We start from the raw sequence: 22576 nt of genomic DNA, 5'->3' as shown, positions 1-22576 counted from the left end.
AATCCCTGACACCACATATGGTCTGCTGAGCACCACCAAGAGAAGTAAGTCCAAAGCACTGCATATGTGGCCCCCAAACCAAAAACAAACCCCCAAACCCCTCAATTATAATTGAATCTAGTCATTCTTAATTTACACTAAATGTAATATGGATGTTAAACTTCAATGTGTCAATTCAGAATGACAGCAGTAGGTAAAAGTGATGTTAAGTGGAAATATAACATGAGCCACATAACTAAATATTTTTCAATAACCACATTTAAAACTGAAAAGGGGATAAATATAATATGTCTTACCTAACCCAATACATACCATATTTTTCCAACATGTAATCAATATAGAACAGTTATTAGCTACCAGACTTCTGATTGGACTGGAGCAATAGCACAGTGTGTAGGGCCTTGCATGCGGCAGACAATGGTTCGATTCCTCCACCCCTCTTGGAGAGCCCGACAAGCTACCGAGAGTATCATGCCCGCACAGCAAAGCCTGGCAAGCTACCCATGATGTATTTAATATGCCAAAAACAGTAACAAGTCTCACAATGGAGACGTTACTGGTGCCCTCTCGAGCAAATCAATGAACAACAGGAGGACAGTGCTACAGTGCTACAGACTTCTGATTATTTATTGTGTTTGGGGACACACATAGTGTTGTGCAGGATATATTCCTGGCTCTGAGCTTAGAAGTGAGTCCTGGTGGTTCTCAGGGGACCAGAGGTGGTACTGGGAAGTGTCTTCACCCCTTCATTTTCTCTCTGCCCCCTAGATATTTGAAATTTTTAAATCTAGACTAGTGTTTATTTGTATTTGCACAGTGCTCCAATTTGTACACTGACTTTTCACTAGGATGATCTTGTTTCCATCTAGATTTCATAAAATTTGCAAACTTGAAAACAGCAGGCTCAAGTTGTTCCAAACATACTGAACAGCATTCAGTAGCTGAATTGATTGCTGATATTTGTATTAAATTTATTAATTAGAGTAGAATAAATTAGAGTAGAATAAACTCACTGAGCTCCTTGGTCACCTTGGCCTGTCAGTGGCTACAAGATACTGCCCCATTGGACAGGCACAGTTAGAAATTCAGATTAGCCATTAAAGATGTACGATTTAAAAATGTGAGGGGCTGGAGCAATAGCACAGTGGGTAGGGCATTTGCCTTGTAACCGGCGAACCTGGTTTTTGGTCCCAGCATCCCATATGGTCCCCTGAGCACTGCTAAGAGTAATTCCTGAGTGCATGAGCCAGGAGTAACCTCTGTGCATAGCCAGATGTGACCCAAAAAGCAAAAAAAAAAAAAAAAAAAGTGAAAATAACTTGGGATGTCCCAGAGGGGGGTGGGTCCCACCCTAAGGGACCCAGCCCTGGCAATCAAAAACCTCCAAAACCCCACCACTGCCATGTTCAAGGCTGCTCCCCACATGCTCGAGCCGAGCCTCACACACAAGTGAATGTATTCCTGGACAAATGTGGCCGCGCGACACATCATAAGACGCTCCCTACCCATTCTCCAAGAGTACTACACCACATTTGATGGGGTTCAAATAATAGACAACCAATCATAGAGGGAAATATATATATGCATATATACATATTTTCTGATATATGTACAAAAGCTCACAGTTTTTAACAACAGGCTAGTGATATCCTAAAGGATGTCTAAATGGCCCCTGCCAAAATAGAACAATCTTCACACTGTTTCCCCTATGGACACATTTTTATAGCATTTTCAGCGATTTTTCACAACAAACAATACAAAATATATTATTTCAGTTGTGCTTTGGGACAGGGATTGGGGCTTGGGATGGAAATATCCCAAATATGGTGATGGGAAGGTGTAATTGTTGTGGGATTGGTGTTTGAATATTAAATGTAATCAAATACTGTGAAATACCTTATAAAATAAAAAATTAAAAAATTTAAAAATGTGAAAATGAATAGCTGTATTACTTATCTTTGTCATCCATAGGAAAAGAAATCCTTTTGGAGTTAAAAAAAAAAAGCTTTGGGAGTCGTTTCATATCTCCAAACTGAAAATCAGAAAGATGCAAATAACTTTTCCCTAGGTGCACTTAAGGATAAGTTTACTCTGACTTCTTGTCCCACTTTTTTTCTTCTTTCCTTTACCTTTATGTAAAGCAACTCACCTTCCCCATTTCAAATTCCATGCATGCCATTACAATGATCTGTGGGGTACAAATAGAAACTTAGATATCCATATAGTATTAACAATCAGCAGCAGCATTTACAGGAGCCCAAGGGCTAGAAACAATGATTTTTCGTGTGTGTGTGTGTGTGTGTGTGTGTGTGTGTGTTATACCAGGAATCAAACCAGAGCCTCCTATGTACAAAGCACACCCTGCCCTGAACTGTGTCACTGGCCTTTTAGGAAAGTGCGGAGGTTCTCAGGGTCTCAGCCTGTGCCTCTTAGGCCCGCAGTTGTAGGGATCCCCTGACCTCAAACCTGGGGGCTCCGCCCACCAGACATTCTTTCTAAGCCTTAGAGTTCTCTCCTGGTCCCTTATCTGTCCTTCAAATCCTGGTAAATGATAAATGTTACTCCCAACGTTCCTTCTTCCTGTCCACACTTCCCTTTTCTCTATTCAAATCATCAAATTCTTACTAACAAATGAGGTTGTCAGGAGAACTTTCATTTCCTTCAACAAGAATAACATTGAATTTTGTTTCAAAGGTGACTGAAGATTGAAATTCTAGCCAGGAAACCAAAAGAAGCACTGATTTTAATCCTTAGGAAACTTCAGTCACATTGTCTGAACTCCTACTCACTCTGTCCATTATAATTCCACCCTCCCCACCCCACACACACACACAAAACCTAGAGGATATAGCAATCATAGCTCTGCACTTACCAGGACACTATATTCCCAAATCATCCTCCAGAAGTCTAGGAGAGTTGTAGGCAAAGGGCCCTGGGTGGCAATATATGCCCTAGATCCATAAACTCCCTAAAGGAAAAGAGAAAATGACTTGCAGTGATTTCCTTTCTCTTTTTAGAGACCTAGTACAGTAAGGACTATGGAGTGTACCTTAATGAAGTTGGCATTGATGTAGCTGGAATCTTCATCAGAGGTTATCAGTGACAGCTCTACCAGGCTATGATCATCTAGAATATAAAATAAAGACATAGAGGACTGGAGCAAATGTTCAGTAGGTAGGACTTCTGCCTTGCATGTGGCCAACCTGGTTTCAAATCCTGATCTTCCTGAGCATCACCAGGAGTGATCCCTGAGCTCGGAGCCAGGACCTGAGTCCTGAACACCACCAGGTGTAGTTCCCAAACCAAAATATAATAATAAAATCAATTATTAAAAAGAAAGACATAGATGATAAAGAGAAATAAAGAGAATTTATTGAGTTTTCTGTAATTCAGAAAGTACCACTGTTGATACTTATCGGTGTTTGATGTACAAATGAGTGAATTTTCTTTGGCATGATCAATAGTACAGGTACAAGTTAACATGGAGAAATAAAACTTACAGGGCAAGATATCCTTATATCGGTTTTTCTTGATATTCCTGGGCTTCTCAGCCACTGTGGTGGGAAAGATTCTGTCTGTCTTGTACTTGGTGGATTGCCTTTTCAGCTTCTGTAATAAAATTTCCACAACAATAAAATCTTCGTAGAAAAAGGAAGAAAGGCATTCTCTCAAGATCACCAGGACTGCTTTCATTTAGGAGAAAACTTAGAGTTCAATCCTACTCAAAGTTCAGTGACATTTGGAATGAGAAGATCACACTGTGTGTAGCTGACATACAAATAGCTAAAATTTAGAGGTGAAACTGGTGAATATTTAAAAATAGCATTTGGGGGGCTGGAACAATAGTACAGCAGGTAGGGCATTTGCCTTGCACGCAGCCGACCCGGGTTCAATTCCCAGCATCCCATATGGTTCCCTGAGCACCATCAGAAGTAATTCCTGAGTGTAAAGTCAAAAGTAACCCCTCTGCATTGCCAGGTTTGACACAAAAAGCAAATATATATATATATATATATATATATATATATATATATATATATAGCATCTTCTGAAAACAAACCACCCTGAAGTATTTCCACCCAAGGGATTAGCTATTACAAGTTTATTTGCTCTCTCTGTAGTGGCTCTAGGACTATTTGAAGAGGAGGAGTTGGGGTTCAAGCTGAAAAACATTCCTTTCCATCTAGCAAACTTTCAGAGATTACAAAAACACTTTTTTCTAATGATAAACTTGAAACCCACTCTCCAATCAAACAATCAGGAAATAGATTCTATTGGTAGAACATGACCTGGTCCAACTGAGGTTTAGCATGATAGGGCTGAATAAAATTTGTCATGATAGAGAAATAACTTCTTTGAATTATTCCCATTTGCTAGTGTTATACCAAATATACTGAATTATACTCTACCATAGCAACATTTCAGATCAGAGAAATGATAATCCTTTCTTCAATTCCTTCTTAGGAATCAACAATGTTCCAGGGCCAGAGAGATAGTAGAATAGGTAGGGCATTTGCCTTACCTGTGACAAACCCAGGTTCAATCTCCGAAATCCCACACTGTCCCCAAAACCCACCAGGAGTGATCCCTGAACTCAGAGCCAGGATTAAGCCCTGAGTACTGCTGGGTATGCCCCTGCCCCCCTTAAAAAAAACCAACAGTGTTCCAAATTTTGTTTCATTTTCTTATCCCTCAAAGAAACCATGTGGTATTGTTCAATTTGAGAATGATAAGGGGAAAACATTTTGTGAGAGTCATATTTTTTGAATTTAATTGTAGAAAATAACTTTTATTATTTGCCCTCTGTTGGCCACTTGAAAACTAATTATTTCCTCTGGGTCATATTCCTTAGACTCTACTGCATGTTCATTCTCCTCAATTTCCTTTTTGGCATTTCCTACTCTTTGGGACCTTATTAGTCTATGCTACCTTGGTTTTTCTCTTTTTCCCCTGAGCTCTCTTTCCCACTTCCCACTCTGAAGGAAGGGTTTACCTCTAACTGAGCTATGCTAAGTCCCAAATTTAACTCTTCAACTCTTCTCTTCTCTCACTAGATATTTATGTTCAGAGGTATCATCACAGACTATTTGTTTGTTATGAGGCCAAACTTGGCAATGCTAAAGGAATATTATTTATTCTTCACAAAGACATATCCCTGGAATTAAAAAACCTTCAACTAGGGCCAGAGCAATAGTACAGTGGGTACGTGTTTGCATTGCGTGCAGATGGCCTAGGTTCTACCTACAACATCCCATATGGTCCCCTGAGCACCACTAGAAGTAATTCCTTAGTGAAGAGCCAGGAGTAACCCCTGAGCATTACCAAGTGAGCCCCCAGCTGATTCAAATTGAATTATAATTTCAACCTTTAGTCACTGTCACTGTCCTCCCGTTGTTCATCGATTTGCTCGAGCTGTCCCAGTAACAGTGAGACTTGTTACTGTGTTTTGCATATCGAATACGTCATGAGTAGCTTACCAGGTTTTGCCATGCGGATGAGATACTCTCAGTAGCTTGCTGGGCTCTCTGAGAGGGCAGAGGAATCAAACTTGGGTTGACCGTGTCGGCCACATGCAAGGCAAACACCCTACCTGCTGTGCTATCGCCCCAGCCCTCAATCTTTAGTAGAAAACTCAAATTTCTATATTGAGATTAAATGACTAAGTACTAGTCTTGAATTTCTAAACATGTCCAAGACATTTCTAGTTGGATATCTTAGTTATAGCCTGAAACATAGCACATTTATAACCCATATTACATATTATCCATACCTGTGGCGCTATCTTATTCCAGACAATTATATTCTAGAAACTGAGCATAACTTTTGGTCTCTCCTTTCCACAGCTCCCACTTTATTTAGTCAGTGAGTTCAACTGATTCTCCTTACACATCAATCAACTTTGCATCCATCTTCTTTCTAGGGCCCCCTAGAGCTATCTTTACCTTCTTCTAGATTCTCACAGTTGCTTCTTACCTCATCTTCACATTTTTCTATTTTTTCCCCACTCAAATCCATTAGTATAAAGATGTCAAATTAATCTTACTAAAAGACTGCTTCCCTTCTCTTGCTCACACTCAAGTCATCTTAGCTGAACCTCCTGGCCACTGAGAAAAAGTCCAAATTCTTTTGCCAAATACTTATGAATCTCTTCAGTTGGACCCTTAAGCATTTGCCCCCCCCCCACCTATTTAACACTGTCTGAAAATAATGAGGGTTCTAAAGATGACACCCAGGTTCTTTCAAATTCACAGAAATCAGTGTTACTGAAAATCATGTGTAAAAAAGTTTTTTTTTAATTGTGGCTTTCATTTAGTATTTATGTAATTGAATAAGTGAGATTTTCCATTTTTTACTAAAATATAATAAAAATAAAACTGTGGCCTTCCTGGAGAGATAGTATAGCAGGTAGGGCACTTGCCTTACATACAAACAACCTGGGTTTGGTTCCGCAAGCCCCACCTAAGTGCAGAGCAAGGAGGAAGCCCTGAGCACCACTGGATGTGACCCCAAACCAAAACAAACAAAAAACAAAAACAAAAAAAAAGCTTTCCTTTTTTTCATAAAAGCATAGTTGGAGGTGAGAGGTATGGTTTAACAATAAAGTATGTACTTTGCATGCATGAGGTCTGGGTTCAAAAAAACAAAAGTGTACCTGAGTACCAGGGAGATAATTCAAATACTGAACACTGAGTTTGACCCCAATATCCTAGTCCTAACTCTAATATATATATTAGCCCTAACTCTAATATATATATAATATACATATTATATATATATTCTAATCCTCCTCCCCTCTCGGAGAGCCCGGCAAGCTACCAAGAGTATCTCTCCCGCATGGCAGCCTGGCAAGCTACCCGTGACGTATTCAATATGCCAAACACAGTCTCAAAATGGAGACGTTACTGGGCCCACTCGAGCAAATCAATGAACAATGGGAGGACAGTGATATATTCTAATATATAATAGTTATTACGTCAGGCATTGCTTGGACTCAGAGAGTGCTCTCAAAGAGCTGGAGCAGATGCTTCACATGCAGGAGGCAGGGCTCAACCCCTCACACCACATGGTTCCCCCCCAAGTACCAATGGGAGTGACTCCAAAACCCAGAAAAGGGGCCGCAGTGAAAGTACAGCGGGCAAGGCATTTGCCTTACGTGTAGCCAAACTGTATTTGATCCTCAACATCTCATATGGTGCCCCCTGAAGACCACTTGGAGTAATTCCTGAGTGTAGGGCCAGGAGTAACCCCAGAGCATTGTGGAGTGTGACCCAAAAAGAAAAAAAAAACACCAGAAAAGTAACTTGTGTGTGTGTGTGTGTGTTTTATTTAATTTATTTTTAAATGAGTCACTGTGAGATACAGTTGCAGACTTACAAACTATAGTGCTTATGTTTCAATCATACAATTATTAAGTACCCATCCCTCCACCAGTGCCCATTCTCCACCACCAATGTTCCCAGTATCCCTCCTACCACTCCCACCCCACCCCATCCCTGCCCCCCGCCTCTGTGGCAGGCACATTCCCTTTTACTTTCTCTCTCCTTTAGGGTGTTGTGGTCTGCAATGCAGGTATTAAGTGGCCATCATGTTCGGTCTATAGTCTACTTTCAGCACGCATCTCCCATCCCGAGCATGTCCTCCAAGTTTCTTTTATTTGTTGGTCCCTTCTCTATTTGAGCTGCCTCAGAAAAGTAACTTTAAATAAATAAGGTTTGAGGTCTGAGATTGATAGCACAGTGGGTAGGGCATTTGTCTTCCACGTAGCCAACCTGGGTTTGATTCCTCTGTCCCTCTCAGAGAGCCTGGCAAGCTAATGAGAGTATTCCACCCGCACAGCAGAGCCTGGCAAGCTCCTTCTGGCATGTTCAATATGCCAAAAACAGTAACAACAAGTCTGATAATGGAGATGATACTGGTGCCTGCTTGAGCAAAACGATGAACAATGGGAGGACAGCGCTACAGTGCTACAGAGGTCTGAGATAGCTCAGTGGCCTGGAGTACGTGCTTTGTACATAGGAGACCTGTTCTATCTCCAACACTAGAAAACCTCCAACACTGGTACCATGAAAGCAGCCCCATCCCCAACCCCACCACATACACCCAAGCACCAAACCAGGAGTATCCCTTAAGCAATATGAGAAGTGGCGCCCAAAACAACAAAATTTTAAAAAAATTAAAAGAGGAAATAGTAGTATGAGGCAAAAGAGAACAGAGAAAGCAGGAGTGTAAGTGTGAATTGGGTTAGGGTGAAAGTTCTATCAAAGGGGAAGGCACTACTCTGCGACCCCAAGGTAGGAGACATGGTTCCAAGTCCCTTGGAGCCAGCACCAGCAAGAGAAATCAGGAGAGTTGTTGAGAGAATAAGAAAAGGGGCAGACAGAACCCTTCCTGCTCTGAGTGACTGGAACATGGAAGAAGTCAGGTTCTGTGTGCTTGCTGAGCAAGGAAGTTTTGCTCTGTTGCTTCACACTACTTTTTCACACTGCTTTTCATTTCAAGTCAGGAAAAACAAAACTGGCCTCAGGACTGAGTTTCTCTATTTTTTGGGTCCCACCCAGGAGTGCTCAAGAGACCATATGATGCCAGGGCTTGAACCTGGGGCTCCCACAGGCAGATCCAGTGCTCCAACTCTTTGAGCTACCTCCATAGGCCCAGGATTAAGTATTTTGCATGTTTTCTCATTGACTAGCGAATTATAGTAAGTCCTCCTTATTTTCATGAGAAGGTTCTTGGAAATTGTGACTTTAAGCGAAACAAGGTATAATGAAAACATGAGTTCTTCAATCTTGTTGTTTCCTTCAAGGTTAGCTGGCTTTCCCCCCCTTTTTTCTTCTCATCAACATGATAACAGAACAACACTGGACAGAACTATGTTGTTTGAGGACCTACTATATGAGTAATTGATTTACAGTTACCCTCACACCCAGAAGAAAATATAAAGGATAAGAAAACCCAAGACCACAGTTAACTTTGCTTTGGAGGATGATGCTACTGTACACGGACGAACTTCTGAAACGGTGGCCTGTGTTCTCATATAGGGTCATGTAGCTGAATATGAGATTTGCAAAAAGACAATGGCAACTGTAGAAGGTTTCTAAAGCCAGAAGACCAAAACTTAATCCAAAAGTCAAATGCATCATAAATCTAAGGTGTTTCTAAAAGCAATTACCCTCAATTGCATTTCTCCAGTGAATGAGTTACAAGTGGGAAAAAGTTCAAGAAGCTGGGGCATAGAGTAGCATGAATGACAGTCAGGGGTGGCAGCAGTACAACTTGGCCTCCTGCAAGTCAGGAAGGGGCAATCAGAGCTGGGCTGCTGGGCTGAGCATAGGCTTTCCACAAGGAAGGTCCAAGCTAGGCCCCCAACATTGTGTGGTCCCTTGAACATCAGGATACAGAGTCCAGTATAGCCCTTAGCCCTCAGGTGGTGGTCCAAAAAACAGAAAACAATCTAAAAGACTTATAATTACACTACACTGGATTAATTGTTCTTAATATGTTTTATTACCTTTCCATATTTTATCTCTGTGTGAAAAAAAGATGGAACCACACTGCATGTGTGAACTTGTAACTTGTTCTATTGACTGACCACTTTGTATCCTACTTTAGTGCATTGGGGCAGAACCCCCAAGTGTGCTCAGGCGTCCAGGGGCCACTTCCAGCAATTGTCTGCCAATGGGGCTGTGTGGTTGAATGCCAGGTCCCATGAATGTAGCACTTCACTGGCCCTGCAATGCTGAAGACCACCAGGGCCACCCTGTCAGTGGTCCAGATTTAGAGTTCTCTGCTGTGTTTGGGAGTTGTGTGGTTCTGAACAAAACATTTAAAACTCATGTCCAGCCCATTGAACTACTTCTCTGGCCTCTATTGTGGTCTGTTTTTTCTTTAGAGTTTAGGTCACAAATTTACAATAATGTTAACATTTATGGTTTTGTTCTAACTCACCACCGAAGTGTTCAAGAGTCCTCCACCAATGTCCTTATGTTATGTCTAGGTCACCTCTTCATTTCTATCTCTCCCCCTCCAATTGCTCCCACCCCCCATAATCTCACTTTTGTAATGCAAGGACAAGGGCTTTTCACCATTCTGTACTATTTCCTTATTCTGTTGCTCTATAAATCACAAATGAATGAGATCATCTGGTATTTCTCTTTTTCCCTCTGACTTCTTGCATTTAACAGGATACCCTCAAATTTCCAACCAAGTTACAGCAAACTTCAAAATTTCATGTTTCTTTCTGCTGCATAGTATTCCATTGTATATATATGCCACAACCTTTCTTTCTTTCTTTCTTTCTTTCTTTCTTTCTTTCTTTCTTTCTTTCTTTCTTATTAGTGAAACACCATGAGGTACAGTTACAGACTTACAAATTTTTGTGTTTGGGTTTCAGTTATACAATGATCAAGTACCCATCCCTCCACCAGTGCCCATTTTCCACCACCACCACAGCTTCTTTTCAATTCATCTATTGTAGGACATTTTGGTTGTTTCCATGTTCTGGCTGTTCCAGTCAGTACCAATAAAACATTATGTTTAAGCCCTAATGATGATAGTGTGCATAAATCCTTTCAAAGTAATATTTATATGTTTGGGGGATTGGAGTCTAATATTTTTAATAATTAGTACTTTTAAACACTCATGATAGAGTATTCCATTGGATAGCATGTGACCTAAGTTACTTAACCTGTTTGTAATTATTAGACACTTAAGTTAATTTAAATTTTACTCAACAAATAATTATAAACAATATTATATTATATAGCCAAAATTTATCTACATAATTTTCACTATTAAATTTAGGTGAATTCTTAGGAGTGATTAAAGAAATTTTTCCAACATAGAGCCTTTTGATCCAAGTATCTATCAGAATCGTACAAATTTTGCATCCAGAAATGCAATAAAAGCAATGTCTGAGACTGCATAGTTCTGAACTCTGACAGATACAAGTGTAGAAGTCTATCTGATAAAAATGTCATTAACAGTATTTTTGTTATTTGCAGTATTCACTCCAAAACATTTTTTCAGAAGATATGGCATAATTATCAAATTACCCTATCTACAATAAAGCTATTTTCCTACTTCTGTATTCCTGTTCAGACTACAAATATATATACACATACACATATACACATGTATATTATATATATATATATATATATAAAATCATGTCACTGTCACTGTCCTCCCGTTGTTCATTGATTTACTTGAGCGGGCCCAGTAACGTCTCCATTTTGAGACTTGTTGTTACTGTGCTTGGCATATCGAACACGTCACGGGTAGCTTGCCAGTCTTTGCCGTGTGGGCGAGATACTCTCGGTATGTTCAAATATAGAGAGACATTCAGTGAATTCACATGGACATATTTAGCACAGTACTTGAAGGTTGCCAAGATCTCATTTTAAGATTTTTGTTCTGGGCTGGAGCAATAGTACAGCATGAGGGATGCTTGCCTTGTACCTAGTTGACTAAGATTCAATCCCCAGCACCAGATAAAATCCCTCAAGCATCGCCAGGAGTGATCCTTGAGTGAAGAGCCAGAGTAAGCACTGGGCACTGCCCCTAAATAAACAACACACAAACCTAAATAAGTAATAAAATTTGGGCTTTTCCTTTCTTTTTTTTTTTTTTTTTTTTTTTGTGGTGCCACACAGGGCTGTGCTTGGGGCTTTCCACTGCTTTTTTCTTTAGATCACTCTCTGCAGTGCTCAGGAGACTGTGGGGTATAGGAATTGAGCCCAGGGTCTCAGACATGCAAGGCAAGTGCTCTGCGATTGACAGCTCTCCTGAGCCCAAGGCTCTCACTTTTCTACATTTCCTCTTTTGACATATGCTTTCTAAATGAAGTGGCTCAGTTGCCTCCAAAGTAAAAGAAAAAAATTCACAAAACATCTTGTTGCTCAGGGCTTACTTCTGGCTCTGCACTCAGGGATTACTCCCGGTGATGCCTGGGGTAATGGTATACTAAGGATTGAATGGTATACTAAGGATTGAATCCTGGTCATCTGCATGCGAGTGCCCTACACACTGCACTGTTACACTGAATCCAAGAGTTCTAAACATGAAGATATGCAGCAAATTCACCAATATATGGTACAATATTAAGTTCCAACCCTCATTTAGCAAAAGAACTGAAATGCACTGATCATAAATTACAATCACTTGTAACTGGGCCCGCAAAATGTTAAGTTCTTGGTACACTGGGATCTCTGTGATAAAGATGTACTATTAGAGAACAGAGTTTCATTAAGTTTACAAGCCTAATTTTTACCAAGCTTAGCAGACAAATAAGACATTTGTCACTGTACCCCAAACATTATGCAGTAAGAGAGTGACCACAATGATATAGGAACACTTTCTTTCACATACCTGCAAAGATAAAACTAAGACAGGAAATATGAAGCTCTAAATAGATCCTACCACTCTAAGTGACCCCTGATCTCTCTCAGTGATCAAAATATCTTCTATTGAATCTTGCTGAATTTCACCAATGCGTTTAGAAAGAAATGAAGACCCAGCTAGCTATATGCAAAATGAATGGGACTTCAGGAATAAATGTGGGACAATCAATTTAAAAAAAGAAGGCATATAAAAACTTGTTTTATTTGCACAGTTTTGAAAAATAGGTAAAATTAATGGCCACTGTGTAGTAGTAAGTCATAAATTTTGAAGGATTTCAGAAGAGGAAAAATAATCTCGAGATAATTTTTCCCTGTAGTCTGATGGTGTTTGGGGGAGCATGATTTGGGAGGACACACAGGGGATTTTTAGGGCAATGTACTCTTCTTTTCTTTCCTTTCCTTTTTTTTCTCTTGTTTTTCCCTCTTTTCTTTCCTTTTCTTTTTTTCCCTGCTGCAGTGGAGGCCATACCAAGGAGTGTTCAGGGCCATGCAGTGGCGGGGATCGAACCCAGCGCCTCACCCAGGAAAGTCACATGCTCTGAACTGCACCCTAAACCCTGTGCTCGATTTCTCTTAGTGGTGCTTATATGGATGTCTTCCTGCTTTGTTCTATTTTTGTTTGGTGGGGGGGCCACATCTTTCAGTGTTCATGACTTACTCCTGACTCTCCACTTACTCAGGGATCACTCCTAGAAATGCTTGGGGGTCCATAGGGGGTGTCAGGTTGGCCAAATGCAAGTCCTTACTCACTGTACTATAGCTTCAGCCCTGGATACTTGTTTTTAAAATTAATTATTAAGTTCTATATATGTACTCAGGGCTGGAGCGATAGCACAGCGGTAGGGCGTTTGCCTTACAAGCGGCCAACATGGCCGACCCAAGTTCGATTCCTCCGCCCCTCTCGGAGAGCTCTGCAAGCTACCGAGAGTATCTCACCCGCATGGCAGAGCCTGGCAAGCTACCCGTGACGTATTCAATAGGCAAAACACAGTAACAACAGGTCTCATGATGGAGACATTACTGGGCCCGCTCGAGCAAATCGATGAACAACAGGAGAACTGTGAACATGATATATGTACTCAAAACACTTCTCTGTGTATATGCTTGAAGAGTTGAGTTGAGTGGCGCTGAAGGGATAGTACAGTGGGTAGGGTGCTTGAGTTGTATACAGTTGACCTCGGTTCAACCCCCACCACTGCATTTGATCCCCTGTGCCCCCCTGAGAGTGCAAACCAGGAGTAAGCCCTGAACTTAGCCAGGTATGATCCAAAAGTCACGATCCTCCCGTTGTTCATCAATTTGCTTGAGTGGGCCCAGTAACATTGTGAGACTTGTTACTGTGTTTGCCATATGGATACGTCACGGGGAGCTTGCCAGGCTTTGCCGTGCGGGCGAGATACTCTCAACAGCTTGCCGGGCTCTCTGAGAGGGGCAGAGGAATCGAACTTAGGTCCGCCATGTTGGCTACGTGCAAGGCAAATGCCCTACCCGCTGTGCTATCGCTCCAGTAAAAGAAAAAAAAAATATACACGAATGAACTGGAAGAGGTCAAGTGGGAGGAGGAGAGAAGGACTATAAAATTTGCTTTAGCTCACATCAACTTTATTTCCATTCCGAGATAGACCACTTATGCGCTGCATGGCCTTAGGTAGATGGTTTAACCTCTCTGGCCTTTGCCAGTTTTCACGTGCCAAACACCATGCGAGTTGCTGACAAGCAGAACTCTGGGATTCGCCTCTATTGAACTTTAACCTAGCTGATAGGAAAGTAGAATGAATCAACCCCACAAGCAAATGTAATTTGAAACTGCAGTTCACTCTGTATCTAAATTTATAAAGCCAGGAAGTGGTAGGAAAGACGTTTTTAAAATGCAGATGAGACCTTAGAAGAGTATATTTGAACTATTAAGGGAAGTTAAGGCTCCTTGAGGAAGCAGCCAAGAACCCTGGAGTGCTAAAGAGAAGGAGGAGGTTGGGGATCTCGAGCAGACAAGCAGAAGAGCAGATGCAGTAGCTAGTGTACAAAGGCCAGGGCAGAGGAGGAAGCATGAGGAAGAGGATGAGAGAGTGTGCATCTGTTAGAGACTGGAGGACCGGGAGACAGTACAGGGCTAGGGCTGCATGCTTCACATCCATGGGACCCTGGCTACTTGCCAGACATCAGACATGGTGTGGTGTGGTCCATTGAGCACCAGAGCAGAATAGCATCCTCACATCTGAGCACTGAATCATCCAACCTGCTAGGTGAGAGGGAGCCCTGGACCCCTAAGCACTGCTTGGGAGAGGAAGGAAGGAAGGAAGGAAGGAAGGAAGGAAGGAAGGAAGGAAGGAAGGAAGGAAGGAAGTGAGTCGGGAGGGTAAAAGGAACCACAAAAGCACTTGAGGGCTAATCCATCCAGGTCTTTGTAACTTATTGGAAAGAGTTCTTTGGAAAATCAGGTTCTGATGTCAAGCACCTTAGCTCGAAGCCTGGAATATAGTTCCATGCATTCGCTGTCATGAAAATAAGATGGACAGAGAATATATTGAAGAACTACAGATAGAATGCTGGCTATAAAGGGGCTAGGGAGATGGATCAGAGGACTGGAGTACATGCTTTGCATGCAGGAGTCCTGGGTTTGATCTCTAGTGCCATGTCATCCCCCAGCACTGCAGGGAGTGATCCGCGCTGAGCCAGGAGTAGCTGCATCCAATACTACAGGGTGTGGTCCCCAAAACGCAAAAGGGGAAGAAAAATCATCATAAAAATTTTTCAGTGTGCTGGAGCAGTAGTGCAGCAGGCAGGGCATTTGCCTTGCATGTGGCCGACCCGGGTTCAATTCCCCACATCTCATATGGTCCCCTGAGCACCTCCAGGAGTAATTCCTGAGTGCAAAGCCAGGTGTAACCCCTGTGCATTGCCAGGTTAAAAAAAATTCAGACTCAGAAATTCAATACTTGAAATTAACACAACAATAATTATATTAGTTAGTTGAAAAATGTCAAAGGTTAACTGACCTTAATATACAGAGGGGAAGAAGCTTTGAAATCAGCAGACCAAAGGATAGTTCAATTCGATGTGCCCCTGTTTTGCATGCTGGAGGCCCAATTTTGATCCCAGCACTGCATGGTCCCCTGAGTGCTGAGCTAGCTGTAACCCCTGAGTACTAACGGGTGCGGAAAAATAAAACCAGACAAGATTCTATAAGAGGTATGGAAGTTTTATCTTATATTTTGACTTATTCTTTCATCAAGAGCTTTTAGTGAAGATTTTAATAACGCATTTATTAGAGGGAGAGGAGCAGCTATTGGTGCTCAGGGACTACTCCTTGCCTGCTGCCCAGGGGTTGCTCCAAACAGTACTCCTGGTGCCAAGGATTGAACCCAAGACTCCAAATGCAAAGCATGCACTCCAATCCTTTAAGCCAACTTCCTGGTCCCTAATACAGATTTTAACTATAATAAATAATTTTGGTATAGTATCACTATATCACTATCATCTGGTTGTTCGTAGATTTACTCGAATGGGCACCAATAATGTCTCTATTCGTCCCAGCCCTGAGGTTTTATAGCAGCCTCTCCTTACTTGTCTTTCCCAATGATTGGAGGTTCTTTCAGGGTCAGGGGAATGAGACCTGTTATCATAAATGGTTTTGGCATATGGAATACTCCATGGGGAGCTTGCCAGGCTCTGCCCGTGAGGGCAGGATACTTTCAGTAGCTTCCTGGGTTCTCCGAGAGGCATATGTGTGTGTGTGTGTGTGTGTGTGTGTGTGTGTGTGTGTGTCTGTGTGTGTGTATCACTGTAGCTGAGAGTGAGCCTGGATCAGTTGTATTCAAGGCAAGTGCCTTCACCACTAGCTCTCTGGCTTGTCATGGAACATCCTGAAAGTGCTGGCTGTCATCTCTCTGTGTCAGTGGCACAGCTGTGAAGGATGTGTGTATTGTGTGCTGTGGATTTGGTGGCTGTGTTGGTGGCACCAACAGACTAGATCCAAACCCTGCGAGAAACATTCAAAGATACTACTAGAATTGTGGGGTTGTCTAAAAAGCTTTTATTGACACCTCTTGGAAGCATAAGCCTCACAGAGCTACTTTCTCCAGAAGGAGGGAAGCAGGAAAAGGATGCCTTCTGGCACCAGGAAAACAGGGGTAGCAAATAGCTAGCACGAAAATGATTTACAAGAACTAAACTAAGTGCAAAGATTAGACTATTTCATCTACTCTCTTCTATTCTCATTTAAATGTAGGTGCTAGGGGAACCTTAATAAAAATCAGTCAGCATTTTTCCCCTAACTTCCTAAAAACAAGTGATTGGAAAGAATCATGTTCAAATTTAAGTGCCAGTGGATTGTTTTCTTGATGACTAATGGTATCTTAGATGTTATAAAATATGGCATATGAATTAGGAAAATAATCGTACCCTATGGATGGACACAGATTGTTTTGTTCATCTTCTGAAACAATCCACAGCAATTACCCATAAAGTCATAAATACAAAGACTGGAGTTTCAAAAGGGCACTTACTGTTGAAGAGGTACAGGCAAAGTTCCTTTTTTGTACTTTTCTTATTTCACTTTTTAAAAAAATCAGAGAGGTCTGTGTAATCCTTCATTTTAACAACAGCACGTGCTGTTGAAATGTGTCATTTGAGAAAAAAAAAGATACTGTGTATGCAACGGGCTGTAGTGCAGTACAATAGACTTCTAGGGGACTTACCATACTGCAACACTGGCATACAGTCTCAGTTGGAACCCTTTCTCCAAGACATTTCTGAATGCAGGAAATGCCCACCTCACAGGACTAAGAACATTTCTGTCTAAGAAACATTCTGTACAGTTAGGACAAGTCTCATAACTCTTTCTAATACAACAAGTTTTAAACAACATGGATGTGCTTTCCACTGTAAAGAAAGTTTAAAATATACAAGGACTTTAAAGCACTTTAAAAGTATTTCAAAGCAGCGATACATTGCTACTTTACATTGCTACTTTACAATTCAGTGCAGTGCAACACAGTAGCACTGTCCTCCCTTTGTTCATTAATTTGCTCCAGCAGGCCCAGTAACAGTCTCCATTGTGAGACTTGTTGTTACTGTGTTTGTCATATCAAATATGTCACAGGTAGCTTGCCAGGCTTTGCCGTGCTGGCGAGATACTCTCGGTAGCTTGCCGGGTTCTCCAAGAGGGGTGGAGGAATCAAAACCGGGTCGGCCATGTGCAAGGCAGACGCCCTACCGGTTGTGCTATCACGGGGCGCCCTGGGTGAAAACAGCCTGGCACGAAGTCCAGTGACATGGTGATGAGGACCTCATTTGTACCGGACTCGGCGCCAGGCTGTTTTCACTTGGGGTGCCCCAGAGTGGGGCGGGTGAGAGCCTTCCCTGCCCCAAAGGACCCAGCCCTGGCAGCCAACCTCTACTACCCAACCGCCGCCATGCTCCAGGCGGCTTTCCGGACTCTCCGGCCAAGCCTCACTCATGAATGAAGTCCCACGGAACCCAGGTAATGCAGAATTTTGTGACCTTGGACTCTGCACTCAGTGGGACCCGGGAGCAGAGATCCTCTGCCTGCTTCCCCCAGTGTCCAGTGACCCAGGGGTCACACTCATAAAACACACCCCGCCGACACCAGATAATCTTTTTATCACCACCCTCCAGAACTCACGGCTGCTCCTCCCAGACTGGAGTATAAAATGTGTCCCCCATTGGTATAGTATTAAATGAAATTACGAGCATACAAAATTATAGCTATGATTACAATACTATAGAAGACACTCTAAATAGATAAGAACTAGAATTTCTACATACAAAATTTAAAGTGTATTCAGAGAGATAGCTCAAAGGACTATGCACAGCTCTGCAGGCAGGAACCTAGGTTTTATCCCAGGTATGACTCTGAGCATTGCCAGGTGTGACCTCTGAGCTCAGAGCCAGAAGGAGCCCCCAGAGTACTACCAAGTGCGGCTCTAAGTACCCTCCACCTCAAATTATATTTTCTGAAATGTTGGTACTATGGTGAGCTTATTTTGTTTAAATTGAATAATATTCTTCTATAAAAATAATGAGGGGTTTTATAAAATACACCTGTGAGAAGTGGGCAGGTGGCTGAAGGGACAGAGCATATACTTTGCATATGTGAGACCCTGAATTAGCTCCCCAGACCAGCAGGTTCCACCCCCGCCCCACTCCCCAGAATCACTAGAGCCTGGAGCCCCTGGCGGGCACCTAATCCGCTGCACTGCTTTAGAGCTCAGCCAGGAATGGCCCTTGACCTCAGTACTGCTCAGTACGGGCCTCGTTCTTTTTCTTTTCTTTTTTTTCTTTTTCTTAATTGAATCACCATGAGATACACAGTGACAAAGTTGCTCATGGTTGGGTTTAAGCAAACACTGTTTCCCAGACCCTTTCCTTCACTAGAGTATGTTTCCTGCCGCCAATGTCCCCAGTTTTCCTCACCTATTTTTTTTCTTTTTGGGTCATACCAGCGATGCTCAGGAGTTACTCCTGGCTCTGGACTCAGGAATTACTCCTGGTGGTGCTTGGGAGACCATATGGGATGTCAGGGATTGAACCCAGGTCGGTCATGTGCAAGGCAAACACCCCACCCACTATACTATTGTTCCGGTCCCACCTCATCAATATTTTTATTTCTAATTATGAAAATTTTAAAGTATATCTGTATACAAATATTTTGATTGCATTACTGTTTTTTCTTTTCTTTTTTCCTTTCTTTTTTTTTTAAATTTTTTTGCATTACTGTTTTAACTGGAGGGGAAAGGGGTGTTATCTTCTAACTAGACCACTTGAGGTACTTTGCTATTGGCTCAAGCAAGACACTTTTACATAAGGATCAATTCTGCAATTAATTATCAATGCCGGGCTCTGAAATAACAGATCTAGGCTTGTTTCATGTCTAGTCTGCAGCCAAGTTTCAGCCAATGACTTCCCTTCTCAGTGCTTCAGCATCCTCTGCTCTCAGTCTAAGTCAGATGGGGAAGAATCCCTCTGTTCTGTCGTGGTCATTGCTGTGTGTTGGGGCACACACGTGGCCCTGCTGGGGATGGGGGTTGCTCTGTACACTGCTCAGAGGCCGTACAGGTGAGGATCAAAGCTTGCACCCAGTATGTGCTCTCACAGAGGACAATTTCATATTGTATCTTAAAATTGTACTTATTGGGGGGAGAGGGAGACACAACTGGTGGTGCTCAGTAATCACTCCCAGTGGGGCAGGGAATTGAGCCCAGGTCTGCGTGTGCAGGGGAAACACACTATGCTGTGCTATCACTCTGGAGCACAAAGAGCACTGAAAATTTTTTTTAATTAGTTTTTCTTTTTGAAATTTTATGTATTTATTTAGGGAAGACATAGTGATGTTTATAGGACCCAGAGCCACCCCAGGCACTACTCAGCCACACTGTATAGGCTTAAATTACTCAGTGTTTCAGCCTTATGACCCAGAGCTCCTGGGGCCTGACAGTGTGGGGCCACTGGGGCCACTAGGCAGAGGGAAGTTGGGGTACAGTGCTGAATCTGATCATCGGTGACTGGTTAAGTGGGGAGCTAGGGAGACTGACAAGAATAAAATGTTTCCACCTCTCAGCTACACCCGCCTGGGAGGTCACCAGTGCTCTGGGAAGTTCTTGGCCTGGATTGTGTCAGTCCCAGCCTCAGCATGGGGGTTCCGGATCCATCACCCTCTCCTCACAGAAAACAATTTCAGGAGGAGGCAAAACATGGAAATAAGATAGTTTTAATTGAAGCTTATTTGGAAAGATGTTAGGGAAAGAGAGGAGTACATGCTCAAGTAAGAACACAGGTTTCACAGAGCGGAGATAAGCAAAGAAACACAGAGACAAGTAAGCAAGGTGTGTGTTCAAGGGGAACCTGGGCTTGAACCTGAACTTGAAGAGGCAGCCCAGAGGGCATTGCTAATGAAGAATAGTTAGATAAAAATGCTCTTCTGGGGTCTGTAGGGAGAAGTAATATAGCAGGGAGGGCTCTTGCCTTGCATGCCACTAAACCATGTTCCCAGCACCCCCAAGCCCACAGGAGTGATCCCTGAGCACAGAGTGAGAGGTAAACTCTGAGCATCACTGGGTGTGCCTCAAACAAACAAAAAAGATGCTTCCTCGACACCCACCTTAACCAAGACTATCACCATTACAATTAAATACTGAAAAGAGCAATGAGTTGCTTAACACCTGCATCTCAGAGGTATTCAGATATTTTCGAAAATAATCTCCACCAAAGAGTGGAGCACAGCTTGGCTTATTGAGAATCTAGCATAAGACTTTGCATAGACAAGCATACAGCCAGCATCTGAAGGTGGGACACTTCTAGGAGTGGCTCAAGATGGTGTCAACTATGGGACGTTTATGGAAGTCATGCCCAGGGAAATACTCCGGCAGGGCTGTCGCAGAGCAGGCCTGTAAGCTCTGCACAAAATCTGGAGAAAACCTGGGAGCTGAGTCAACAGCGTGTTCATCTGGAAATAGAGCACCACCACTATGCCCCACTGATCATGCCCGCCAAAATCTCAAAAAAAAAAAAAAAAAAAACCAGAATGGAGCAATACCTCTGTGTCATTGAATCTGTCCTCAACCCGCAGAAACATCAGCTGCTACAAGGACCCAGTTCAGGGGTTCAAGGCTCGGGGCAGAGTGTGGGGCAGGAATGGAAGGTCCCTTCAAGTCTGTCCCCACCCACTTTACCCTGATCCCGACTCCCTTAAAGCTCTTCTCTCTGCTCTCTTCTCAGGAAAGCAGGATAAGATTCTGCCTTTCCACTTGAGGACATGACTCAGTCAAGAGTGAAGTTCCACTTAATCATCCCCCAATACCAGCTCTTCCAAGTCAGGAGCTTAAAAAGCGAGGAAATGATTAACAGACAAGTCACAATCCCTCTCCAACATGGAACACAGCGCATGGGTGGGCCGGGGGGGGGGGGCAGGCGTGGGGGGTGTTTCTGGGCCTGTGGGTGCTGCTTTCCTAGTTGATGCCGTTTGCGTGATTTTCTACAAGCATTAGCTTTCCCAATTTTAAACTTGTTGGGGAAAATCTACAGACATTACACGACTTCATTTTAAAAGCAGGGTGGGGAAGCACAAGGGACCAGATTTATGTTCAAGATCACTTTGAATTTAAATAAATGGAAAGTGGGATAATAAAAAATAGGCAAGCTGCTATGATTTGGTGAGTGATAATAGTGACTGAGCTAAATAACTAAGTAAAACAAAAGGTCAAATATTAGGGCTGCGGGGGCTGGGGCTGGCTTCAGGTGGTACAGCCTTGCATGTGTGAGCTTTGTCTGGGTTCCAAACCCCAGAACTTCTGGGTGTGGCCCCTGCGATAATTATAAACATTATATTTGTTACATTATAATGGATGCAGTCGACTTCAATTCTTTCTTTAAATTGTGTGATGATGCAGACCATCAAACCCAGGCATGTGCTCTGCTACTGAGCATCCTCCAATCCTCTACTTAATCTTTTTTTCCTTTTGGGCTACAGTCTGAGTGCTCAGGGATTACTCCTATCTCTGCACTCAGGGATCATTCCTTGAAGGCTCGGAGGGCATATGGGATGTTGGGGATTGAACCCAGGTTTGTTGTCTGCAAGGCAAATGCCCTACGCACTGCACTATCACTCTGAACTCCCCCCCCCTCCCCACACACACACATCATTTTTTAAAAACAATTCAGGTTATATAAAAAACACAGAATGAGACTAATATCCAAGGACATAAGAAACAGGGGCCAGGAGAACTGGTCCATGGTTGAAAGCTTGCCACAAGTTGGCAGGAGAGTGTGAAGGCAATTAGGATAGAGAAGAGACCACTATGACAATAATAGTTGGAAAGATAACTCTGGACAAGAACTGAGTGCTGAAAGGATGTAAACGGATGTGCATGATAACCTTTCATTATTTGTATCGCAAACCATAATGCCCGAAAAGAGAGAGAAGAGAGAGACAGACAGACAAACAGAAACAGAGACAGAGCATCAGAGACAGAAAGGAACAGAGAGAGACAGAGAAAGATAGAGAGGGGGGAAAAGTCTGTCAAAGAGGCAAGGGGGGGCAGGAAACTTCGGACATTGCTGGTGGGAAATGTACACTGGTAAAGGGATAAGTGTTGGAACATCATATGACTGAAACCCTTTCATGAACTTTGCAACTGTATATATTATGATGATTCAAGTAA

The 22576-nt window shown here is 42.6% G+C and overlaps 1 protein-coding gene across 2 annotated transcripts in view; it reads right to left on the bottom strand.

Annotated features, from left to right (window-relative positions):
* PTPN22 (protein tyrosine phosphatase non-receptor type 22) overlaps window positions 1-22576 on the bottom strand; it is a 71219-nt gene that overhangs the window by 45950 nt on the left and 2693 nt on the right. For both annotated transcript variants that reach the window (XM_056139153.1, XM_056139154.1), the window contains exons 2-5: window positions 3501-3609; window positions 3050-3126; window positions 2873-2968; window positions 2150-2188 (exon numbers count right to left, since the gene is read on the bottom strand). In XM_056139153.1, coding sequence (XP_055995128.1) covers window positions 2150-2188; window positions 2873-2968; window positions 3050-3126; window positions 3501-3609 — 321 coding nt within the window. The remainder of the gene's footprint in view (window positions 1-2149; window positions 2189-2872; window positions 2969-3049; window positions 3127-3500; window positions 3610-22576) is intronic.

Source organism: Sorex fumeus, unplaced genomic scaffold (assembly GCF_029834395.1).
Source record: "Sorex fumeus unplaced genomic scaffold, SorFum_2.1 ptg000131l, whole genome shotgun sequence".
Lineage (NCBI taxonomy): Eukaryota > Metazoa > Chordata > Mammalia > Eulipotyphla > Soricidae > Sorex > Sorex fumeus.
Note: the sequence above shows the minus strand (reverse complement) of the source record. Positions and strands in the feature narration are given on the sequence as shown.